The sequence below is a fragment of the Coregonus lavaretus genome, assembly GCF_964263955.1.
Source record: "Coregonus lavaretus genome assembly, contig: HAP1_SCAFFOLD_1180, whole genome shotgun sequence".
Taxonomy (NCBI): Eukaryota; Metazoa; Chordata; class Actinopteri; order Salmoniformes; family Salmonidae; genus Coregonus; species Coregonus lavaretus.
The window spans coordinates 91,421-103,225 of NW_028165471.1; the positions used below are offsets into that span (position 1 = coordinate 91,421).

General features: G+C 42.5%; 1 protein-coding gene across 1 annotated transcript; it reads left to right on the plus strand.

The window, feature by feature from the left end:
* The first annotated feature begins 876 nt into the window (after positions 1 to 876).
* LOC311115822 (myelin expression factor 2-like) lies at positions 877 to 10,980 on the plus strand. Its single transcript, XM_084190949.1, has 17 exons — positions 877 to 1,040; positions 2,413 to 2,801; positions 3,638 to 3,690; positions 4,668 to 4,675; positions 5,595 to 5,688; positions 6,022 to 6,219; positions 6,803 to 6,956; positions 7,260 to 7,309; positions 7,477 to 7,537; positions 7,765 to 7,866; positions 8,223 to 8,267; positions 8,385 to 8,447; positions 9,003 to 9,107; positions 9,521 to 9,580; positions 9,830 to 9,978; positions 10,259 to 10,310; positions 10,458 to 10,980. The coding sequence occupies exons 1-17, from the start codon at positions 955 to 957 to the stop codon at positions 10,619 to 10,621; spliced, it is 1,833 nt and encodes a 610-aa protein (XP_084047075.1). The 5' UTR covers positions 877 to 954; the 3' UTR covers positions 10,622 to 10,980.
* The last annotated feature ends 825 nt before the right edge of the window (positions 10,981 to 11,805 follow it).

An 11,805-nucleotide genomic window follows, 5' to 3' on the forward strand; every position in this document is an offset into this window, starting at 1 on the left:
ATCTTTTGCACATCTATCACTCCAGTGTTAATACTAAATTGTAAATATTTTGCACTATGGCCTATTTATTGCCTTACCTCCATAACTTACTACATTTGCACACACTGTATATAGATTTTCTATTGTGTTTTTGACTGTACGTTTTGTTTACCCCATATGTAACTCTGTGTTGTTGTTGTTTTTATCGCACTGCTTTGCTTTATCTTTGCCAGGTCGCAGTTGTAAATGAGAACTTGTTCTCATCTGGCTTACCTATGTAACCACGCCAGCCCAGGACCTCCACATCCATTTTTATTCACCTGCTGGATTGTCTGAGACCAGCCACCCGGGCAGCTGATGAAACTGAGGAGTTTGTGTCTGTAATAAAGCCGTTTTGTGGGGAAAAAGTATTTCTGATTGGCTGTGCCTGGCTCCCCAGTGAGTGTGCCTTGCTCCCAAATGGGTGGGCCTATGCCCTCCCAGGCCAACCCATGGCTGCGCTCCTGCCCAGTCATGTGAAATCCATAGATTAGGGCATAATTAATTTAGAAAGTGTATGCACTCACTACTGTAAGTTGCTCCGGATAAGAGCGTCTACTAAATGACTCAAATGTACAATTTTAATTGACGCTTTCCTTATATGAACTGTAACTCAGTAAAATCGTTGCGTTTATATTTTTGTTCAGTATATATATACTTTTTTTTTTGTATTTAATTTATAAATATATTTATTTATTTTTTCGGGGGAAAACAATCTTAGTCGACATTGAAATTACTAAAACCAAATCGAAAATGTGTAGAAATATATAAATTGTATGTAGGAAAACTACCGGTGTTTAGGCTTTAGACATCCAGGCCAAATTCTCGCATTTTCTCGCGTTGGTGGAGGCCTGGAGCGTTACTTATTTTAAACTGCGCAGTGTGAGCGGAGGCGCATCTCTCGATTGAATTAGCTTTCTCTGCAAACAGACGAATATGGCAGATATTGCCCAGGAAACTATTGAACCCATCGAGGCTGAGACCGAGGGAACATCTCAGGATGGCACGAATGGCCTGAAAATGTAACTAAAACATCGTATTTTTCTGGCACAATCTGTGCTGCACTCACCGGCAAGATGGAGGCTAGCTAACGTTAGCGACATTAGCCTAGCATTAACGCTATCATTAAAACTAGCTAACGTTTGCTAGCTAGTTGCTACTTTGCTTGCTAACTAGCTAACTTGTTGGTTATCGTCTTAGTTGGTCATCAAAAAAATTTAAGATTTGTGTAATATGTCGTTATTTTACTAGCTAGTTATGCAGACAACTAAATGGTTTTTAGCCATCCAACCATGTGTAGCTAGCTAAGTTTACTATCTGGCTAGTGCGTTTAACTCATAGAATTAGGAAATAGAACACTAGAACGGCCATGAACCTTATGTGGGGATAAAGGTCAGCCATTTTGGGCAGGGAGATGGTCAACCATGGTTTTCTAGTACTGTGATGAGACATTGTGTAAAATAATGCATTTGAGGAATGTATTCGCACTGTATGTTAGTTAGCCAGTTTTTTTTACTGATTATGACAACATTCCATTCAAACAATGCAGTCAATCCACAGCCAACTGAAATCAGTTGATGATGGGACTTGGACAAGTTGTCAATTCAACAAGTACTAATATTGCTTTCCAAGAAAAGAAACATTTAGACATTTTAAGGTTTATCTATATATATACATGTCTATTTATACAGAACATTTGTATGAAGTCCATATAAACTGTAATTTTAAGACTATTTTAAGTTGACAATCCTATTACAATATTTCTGATATGTCACATGCCTTTTATTTGACTACATATTTAAAATCAGGATTATGCCTCTACTGCCATCCATTCCAATTAGATTAGTTTTGATTTCTCCCTGACCAATTTGGCTGCCATTTTCAGCCCATTCTGGGACTTTGAAGGTTTATGACTTTACATTTTAGTCATTTAGCAGACGCTCTTATCCAGAGCGACTTACAGTTAGATGGCCCCTCTAGTAATTTAATAAGATTTATATGGTTTAGGTGCACAGTCCCTTAATGGAGATTTAGCTAGCGAACCGTTAGCTAGCCAACAGCAGACAGTTGGTGGTAATGTATTGCCAGTGCGGAGCCGACAGTTTGAATGGAGTCAATTTGTAGTTGAATCCAGAGAGTTGCCTACAGTAACTTTCCTCTCCTCTCTTCCACCCTCCAGTTGGATGAAAATATGACTTTGTAGCTAATTAGCCGTTTGTGTCCATAAATCCATGTTAGTTAGGGGAGATTGAAGTTGCATAAACTGTTATGTGCACGTCTTTATTATTTGGCACATCAGTGAAATTACCATGCCATGTAGGTTTAGGTAACATTAGCTATAACAGACAAGCTAGCTACATCCATTAATACTGTACTCTTCTGTGTTTTCTTCAGAGAGCCAGAAGAAGACGAGGTTCTTGGCGAAGATGCCCCTGCAGAAGAAGACCTAGGCCTGGGTGATGACGAGGTCCTTGGAGATGAGGTCCTTGGTGATGATGATACCCCTGTAGATGGTGACCCTATCGATGACGCCCCTATCAATGATGCCGAAGCCCTCGCAGACGACCCCACTGATGCCGCCCCAACCCCGAATACCAAGTCTGAGCTCAAAGAAAAGACGTCTGGAGGAGGCCGCAAAGGGAACCGCTTCCACCCCTACAAAGAGAAGCAGGTCACCGGGGACAAGAAGGGTGGAGGAGGGGGTCACAGGAACCGCGTGTTCATTAGCAATATCCCCTATGACACGAAGTGGCAGGCTATTAAAGATCTGATGAGAGAGAAAGGTAATCCATCCACACACAGGGTCAAGCTGCTTCTCCCTATAGAGATGGGCCCCTTCTCGCCAGCTCAACAGGAGCTTTCTCAGTCCTCTCTTTGTGACCAGAACATAGACCTAGCCACATCTTCTCGTAGTTCCTTCTGAGGCAGAATGTTATTGTATTGCAGATATTACTAAGTCAGTAGAATAGAGACATTTCTGGATTTATTTCATTTTTTACTCCTGGGTGGACACCAATTTAGCTTGGATTGAATTGAAATGTCTGTGCTTGTTAAAGTTGATTTTAGTTATGTAGTTAGCTACTATTGGTTTTATGATATTGACTTATAGCTCCAAAATGTAACCTCAGACAAGTAGTAGTATTGACTACTTGAGCACTTGATTCAGTTGAACCTGTGTTAAGGTGACAAATTATTGTTTTGTATGAATGAAACCATTGTCTTTCTGTGCACTGAACTATTGGGTCTTTAGCTCTTCAAAAAGTGTTTTTTTGCAAGGTGAAAAGGACACCTTTTTAAACTGTAGTGACTTCTTGCCATGTTGACAGGAACCGTGTTGACCAAACTGTTCTTTTATACTGAAGTGTGATCTGAATTCCCAGGTTGACAGTAGTTGACTGACTGTGTGTCTGTCTCAGTCGAGCCCAGGAAGGCATTGGAAGGGGGTTGTGTGGTGACTGTTGGTCTGGGCTCACTGTTGACCAATCATGGGGAAGCATCGTAACGGCATAACCAAGGCAACGGCCTGCCCTGGAGCGAGAGAGTGGTGGTTCAACAGTCGACTGGTGATTTTAAATGCCTTTTGTTCTCTTGGTATTTTTCCTTTGTATGTCTCATGAAGTTGGTGAGGTTACATACGTGGAGCTCTTTAAGGATGCTGAAGGAAAGTCAAGGGTAAGTGATGTGGACCAACTCACTGCACGAGGTTTTAAATGCCCTCCACTGCAGTATCTCTTTATTTACCAAGTGTTCTGTAAGGCACTGATCCAAGGGGTTCTCCATGTATGTCTATGGGATGATATGTTGGTGGCTGTTAGCTAGAGCCTGTTATAGCCTAGTTGGCTGTAGAGTGATGATGGAGGATGTCTTCTTGTTGATTCTGGAACACTAACTTGAATTCATCTGAAACTTAGTACACATTTGTTTTTAAGTTGTTGTAGTTTTCTCAATTGGTGTCAAAGTTTGGCAGTTGACCATTTCTCAAAGGGATTTTGTGATGTCTTATTGATTGACATTTGACTTTTTGGTCTTCAAATTTTGTTACCTTTTTATTTGGATCAATGGCACAATTATCTCTTCATGAACAAAACTAATTATTTCTAAAATATTGTAGATATTGTATAAAATAACTTTCTTCTTTTTCCAGCGGCTCACAAGAAAATCTCACCATCGTTTATTAATCTTTAGTATTATGATACATCCAGGAATTTGCAAACTAGGTTGTGAATGCATTCAACTCAACCATTTAATGTAATATGTACTTTAACTCAAACTGACTGTTTAGTGTTAACTCCAAAACAAACGTAGACAGAACGGACATATTTGCTATTTGTAAGTATATCCTGAGTCCTTGTTATTCCACTGAAGATGGTAAGGGTACTATGTCTCCACTGAGAACAAGAAAAACGAGTCTATAGCAAGTCAATGTCTTTTAAATTCACTTAATTTTTTTCCTTGGATACAAACAAAACACACTCCCCACACCAAGGCCTGTTAGCTGGCCCTTCAAGATGGATTATGTAATCCACTAATAGCATGATGTCAGATGTGTAATAATGATGTTAACTGTTGTCAGTCTAATCACTGTCTTTGTTCATTCCCTCTGTTATGGATCTGTGTTGTCTCTGGATCCCCTGGTGTTACCTGTACAGGGATGTGGGTAAGGAACCAGACTTTACCTGTCTAACTTTGCAACATGGTCTCAGTGCATTTCGTATTATTCTGTATGTATAATGGGCTCCCGAGTGGCACAGCGGTCTAAGGCACTGCATCTCAGTGCAAGTGGTGTCACTACAGACCCTGGTTCGATTCCAGGCTGTATCACAATCCAGCCGTGATTGGGAGTCCCATAGGGCGGTGCACAATTGGCCCAGCGTCGTCCGGGTTTGGCCGGGGTAGGCAGTCATTGTAAATAACAATTTGTTCTTAACTGACTTGCCTAGTTAAATAAATAAATGTCAATCACAGACAACTCCCTTTAGTATGACATTTTACGTTTCGTATGGTGTGTATTAATTTCTTATGAAATGTTACTAATTACAATTCGTATATGTTATGAATTGCAGTTTGTACAATATGTTACGAATTTGCAATACGTATGATATGTTACAAATTCCAATTTGTTGTGGCTAACGTTAGCTAGGTGGCTAATGTTAGCTAGGTTTGGGATTAAGGTTAACGTGTTAGATTTAGCTAAGTAGCTGAAAAGTTGTAAGTAGTTGCTAAAGTTGTCCATGATGAGATTCGAACACGCAACCTTTGGGTTGCTAGACGTTCGCATTATATGCCCACCATCTAACCCAACCAACCACCCTTTCGCTTTGGCCTTAAGTAAACTTCTGTTTTATGTAACTATACCAAACTTGACAAGTCATACGAATTTCAGTGTCCCGGATTTACTTTTTAATATTTTAAAAGTACACTACTTTTGACCAGAGCCACATGGGGCTGGCTCATACGGTTCTGGTCAAAAGTAGTGTGCTATTACATGGGGAATAGGGTCCATTTGAGACGCACCTAACTTCATGAGTCATTGTTATACATGTCTTCATCCACTGACTGTCCTGTCTGTCCTGCAGTGTTGTGGAGTTCAAAGATGAGGAGTTTGTGAAGAAGGCCATAGAAGTCATGAACAAACATGACCTGAATGGAAGACCCCTCAATATTATGGCGGTAAGGACCCATTCACATTCTGTAGGCACCACACGGTGATGAGAGATTAAACTCAGTGGTGTGCTAAATCTGCACTTAAATCCAGCCTGCTGGGAATGTGGTTGCATTAACATGGTTTGTAATGTTTATCCTCTTGAGACTGTCTTAACTGTATTCACTGTGAACTAGACCTAGTTAAAGTCAAAGGTTAGAGTTGTAATTATAGGTCAAAGGTTTGGGGCCATCTGTGTTTAACCCCTTGTTTCCCTGCTCCAGAACCCTGATGTGGAGGGTTAAAGCTCAGAGTTGAAGTTCTAGGTAAACGTTTAGCGGTTATCTGTTTCCATCTTCCAGGATCCTGATGGGGAGCGTGCTCGGCGCGTGCTGCAGCGTACAGGGGGGATGTACCCTGGAGGGGGAGGCAGGGGGCAGGAGGGTGGACCGGGGGGTGTAGGTGTACCCCCTTCCATCGCTAACAACCCAAACGTCCCCCATGAGGTCATCAGCTCTCTACGTGTCGGACGCCTAGGGACCACTGTGTTCGTAGCCAACGTGAGGACAAACATACATACTGAACTCTTACGTCTCATTCTCCTCTTCTCTCTCCCTAAAATCAAATCACATTTTATTGGTCACATACACGTGTTTAGCAGATGTTATAGCAGGTGTAGCGAAATGCTTGTGTTTCTAGCTCCGACAGTGCAGTAATATCTAACAAGTAATATCTAACAATTTCACAACATATACCCAATACACACAAATCTAAGTAAAGCAATGGAATTAAGAGTATATAAAGAAATATATTGACACGCAATGTCAGAGCGGCATAGACTAAGATACAGTAGAATAGTATAGAATACAGTATATAGATATGAGATGAGTAATATTTATATCTGATGTTTTGAAGTCTCAGAAGTTAACCTACCAATAATTCTGTTCACCAATTGAAGAGAACTTGAGCTGTGCGCTCTAAATCACAAGTCCAACTGCGTCGTCCTAGAACTTGAAGTACCATGTTAGTTTCGCTGTGCCGAATGCTATTGCTAATTCGGTCCCCTCCTGTCTGTTTAGATGTGTTGTATGGTAATGGTTGTTTCTATGCTAACCCGGTCCCCTCTGTGCTGTCTCCTCCCAGCTGGACTTCAAGGTGGGCTGGAAGAAGCTGAAGGAGGTGTTTGGTATGGCAGGAACAGTGAAGAGGGCTGATGTGAAGGAGGATAAGGATGGGAAGAGTAGAGGGATGGGGACTGTTACCTTCGAACAGGCCCTGGAGGCTGTGCAGGCTATCTGTATCCTTTATATATTATATACTACCACAGAACACGCACACCTTCCAACAGGCTGCACATGTTATCTGTATCCTGCATACGGTTATACTACGGAAGAAGACACAACTTTTTATACCGGCCTAATACACAACTCTTTATACATGTCCTAGCTGTTATTCTTATTCACCATGTATTTATTCATGTCACTTATATTGTTTGAAAAGGACCTGTAGTAAGCATTTCACTGTTAGTCTACACCTGTTGTTTAGGAAGCATGTGACAAAAAAAAGTTAATTGATGGTATTCCTTAACTCTGTTCTCTAGCCATGTTCAATGGCCAAATGCTGTTTGACAGACAGATGCATGTTAAGATGGTAAGTATGCTTTGTTATTGGCATGTTTCTGATTTCTAAACCTCTAACACTGTACACAGTTAATGTGTGTGTGGAAGGTCACAGGTCATAGAGGTTGTTACATGTTGATGTGGTAATATCGGTTGTGTAAGAACCACCTCTTGATATGTTGTTTCTGTGTGTTTCAGGATGACAAGTCTATGCCAGCTGATGATTTCCACCCGGTGGAGAAAGCTCCCCAGTTACCACGTGAGTACACATCCTGTCCCATCCTGACTATCACTAGAACACACCTGTATGTTAAGTTAATGTAATCTGATAGAATGACTTTACTTTATCATTATCTCTGTAACAGGGTCATGTTGTCACCTGCTCAGTGTTCTCTTCTCCAGTGAACCAAGGCATCTCATAAGGGATGTATACGTTTGTGTGGTCAAACATACTCCAACCTTCTCCTCTCTGTCCTATGTGTGTAGGGGGTCTGGGAGGGATCGGGATGGGCCTGGGACCAGGAGGACAACCTATCAATGCCAACCGGCTGAGTGGTGGAGGAGGAATGGGCAACATGGGCCCTGCAGGTTAGTACTGACCCCTAACCTCTCCATAATACTCCAGCAAACGCACTGTTACTTTTTAAACCACGCACAGAGACTGCAGGTCAGACGAGGAGCCAGTCAGTTCATAGATAGTTATCGGTTGTGAAGATTAGCTATTTGTTTTAAATCCTCTACATGTTGTTCCTGGACCTTCTCCAAGCGCTTACATCACACACTGACACCGTTCCCTCCTAGACTGACATGCTTCACCCTTCACCCACTGTTGGTGGCTGGAAAGTGTTGTCTAGAGATAATGTAGAATACGCTTTAGTACAACAACGTGTGAATATGCTCTTAAAAGCAGTGAGACGTGAAGTGTGTGTGACTCTGTCTGTCAGGTATGGAAGGAGGACCTGGATATGGAGGGATGGGCCGACTAGGAGGTAAGGTCCTAGAGAATAGATCTCTCTGCTGTATCATTCTGTTACATGGCTGGACAACACATGGGTTATTGTGCCAAGACTATCCATTAATATAATAATCCTGTGTGTGTCGTGGAGGAGGGTTCGGGGGCATGGACAGCATGGGGGGATTCGGAGCCAGAGACATGGGACGGATGGGAGGTAAGGACACTCTCTCACACACACACACACACACACCTAGGGCTGGAAATTGCCAGGGACCTCACGTTACAATATTGTGCCGATACTATATTCTCATGTAGGTAGATATCGCGATTCGTTACTGGGATTTGATGTTACAAACTCATTGTTCACGAAATGTCTGCTGCAGACAGACGAGACAGCATGAGAAAATGTATCGTTTTAATAGTTTTTTTAATAGTTTAAATCAGTCAGGGAAATAGAAGTGCTGAAAACATGTAGGCTCACTATTTTTTTTAAAGATGCAGCCGTTTTGGCGCAGGTACAGCCGACTAGCGCTAGCTAACGCTACCTAGCAAAAAGCAATATTTTTACAAATAGATAGTATCAATATAATATTGCGATATGTAACTGTATAGACCCCCCCACCACTACACACAACTAATGTAAGGACAAAATAAGTCAAATTCGCAAACACTGAAGTTTAATGGCAACTTTCCACCGAGTATATTTCTGACTCTGCGCCTTCTCTTCCTCTCTCTTCCCTTGTCTTTGCTTCTCCCTCCCCCTCTCCAGACATGTCCTACAGGTCAGGGGGGATGGGAGGAGGGATGGACAGAGACTTTGGTCGCAGTGACATGTCCATGAGCAGAGGCTTTGGGGACTCCTTTGGAGGAATGGGTGAGTAGTTTACACACTCACATTCTCACTCACCCTTTCACTCACCTATTCACACTTTCACTCACACTTTCTCTCATTCACAAACACACACTTGTGACTGTCAGTCATCATAATCTATTCCATAGTCCATAGCCCTCATATGTCCATCCGCTAACAGCATGGTCAGTGGTGGCATTAGACTAGGCATGTTGTAGTGTGGTCGTGGTGTAGCTTGCAACTGGAACCTGTAGGTAGACTGTACTAAGAGCTGAATCACAACTCCTACATGGGTAACACAACACTGGTCAAGTTAGCATTCAGCCCTATGCCTCCAACATGTTACTGACAGAAGTTTGTGCTGTAACTTGTTTGAGTTGTGATGCGCTGATAGGTTGTGGTAACGTGTGTATGATGCCGTGCGTTCTCTCCATCAGGAGGAGGTTATGGAGGAGGCATGAGCAGTTTTGGCATGGGGCCCGTTGGGGGAGGATTAGGTACACCACCATTACATTAACATCCTTCACATCTGTCTGTCTACTCTCTCTCTCTCGGCTCTCACTGTCTGTTAGCACACACATCTCACATGTCAGACTGCCAATGTTTCACTGTGCTTGACCTTGATTTGATGAATGGTAGGTGTGGTAGTGCTTGGCTGGAACTAAAGCCTGCAGAACCCCGAATACCACTGCGGTAGGAATTCCGATCTGAGACACTCACTCATATTCCCTGTGTCCTCTACTAAGGTGGTATGGGCAGCCGGTCCATGGAGCGGATGGGCTCTGGCTACGACCGTATGGGGGGGAGCATGGCCATGAGCCGAGGGTTCGGGGGCTACGGAGGAGGAGCCATGTCTGACAGAGCTAAGGGAGGATGTCAGATCTTTGTCAGAAATGTATGTTTAATAAATGAATACTGTATAAATGTGCATTATATGACATGACGTGCACTCCCCTTTTTAAGCACATTAAAGCACCAAACACATGTTTTAATAAGGTTGATCAAATCAACTATATGATGTGTACTCCTGTATGGATATTTACATCATGGACACAGATTAAGTAGCGTGAATTGGAAGCGCTTTTAGACAGAGGAGTAGGCATCATCTAGCTCTGTGAAAATGCCCCTAAAGTATTTTAGGCCTCTATGTTCTAATGTCCTGTGTTGTGTTGTAGCTGTCCTATGACCTGACCTGGCAGAAACTGAAGGAGAAGTTCAGTGTCTGTGGTAAGCCTCTTCAATCAGTTTACTGTACTGAACAACCTGCAGATGGATTGAATGTAGCTTTGAGCTGCAGTACTGTCATGGCTTTAGCAGTGTCAGTGCTTAAACACTCTACTGCTCTTTCTCTCTCTCTGTGCCCTCCCTCTCTAGGCCAGGTGATGTTTGCAGAGATCAAGATGGAGGGAGGAAAGTCTAAGGGCTGTGGTACGGTCAGGTTTGACTCGCCAGAGAGCGCTAACCAGGCCTGCAGGATGATGAACGGAACCAAGATCAACGGTCGCGAGGTTGACGTCCGCATCGACCGCAACGCCTAGAGCCTCACACACCATACACACACGGTCACCACAACCGCTCGTTCCATCGCCAATCGCTTTTGTTTTGTTTTAAAAACACATTTTCCATGTCTCCCCGTTTCCATAACTACTGGATGTGTATAAGGTCTGTTTTTCTTTTAATCTTTACTTTTTTTTGTAAGCCTTTTTTTTTTTTTTGTGGGTCATAAGTTTATTTGAATGAATAAACGTTTTAATTTTTTAACTTAGTAGTTGTAAATGTTATTATGGGATCAAAGGCTACTGGCCAGTTCACAGCAGGGTTGTGTGGGTGCGTTTTAATTGAATACAAAGGTTCATTGCAGGTGAAACACCACAAATAAATTGCAAGTGTCATTGTACTTGTACACCATTGTAACACTGTGTCCTCTGGGGCTAGCCAAAATAGCACTGAAGATTACCTTTTCTACACCGTAGGTAACTAGACCACAATGGTGTAGGAGAATCAACCAGTCAAGTTAACTGGTATAATGGCTCACTTTGACAAAAGATGTGAGAAACTAGTGTCCATAAATGTTTAGTTTGCTAGTATCATAGAACTAGAATACTACTAATAATGTAATAGGATCTTTGGCTAGTATACACTGGGAGTCTTCATGAAGTGGACCACTGAATGGATACTTTCTTGCCTTTAACTTGAACAGTAGTTTCAGGCTCCGTCTCTCTGTCCTGACTGAGTCATCGTTAATGTTTGTCCCCTCTCAGGCCATATAGACTTTCGAGTGGGCTCCCGAGTGGCGCAGCAGTCTAAGGCACTGCATCTCAGTGCTAGAGGATTCACTATAGACCCTGGTTCAATTCCAGACTGTATCACAATCTGCCAGTGATGTGGAGTTTCATAGGGCGGCGCACAATTGGCCCGGGGTAAGCCGTCATTGTAATTAAGAATTTGTTCTTAACTGACTTGCCTAGTTAAATAAAAATAAGAAGACCAGTGGAAACTTTTGGGTTTCTTCTCTTTACGATCCTGTCCTCACTCCTTACTGTTGCGCAACACAGGCTGCTTGTTAACGCTTATCTGTTCTGCCTGGACAACACCCCCTCCCTCCTTCCCTTCCTCGTTCACCAGCGTTGAGTAATGACAGATTATCCATTATATTGACCAGACTCTAGTGGCTGCTCTAACAATTAAAAATGCAAGGCAGTCGGAGGAGGCAAGATCAGGT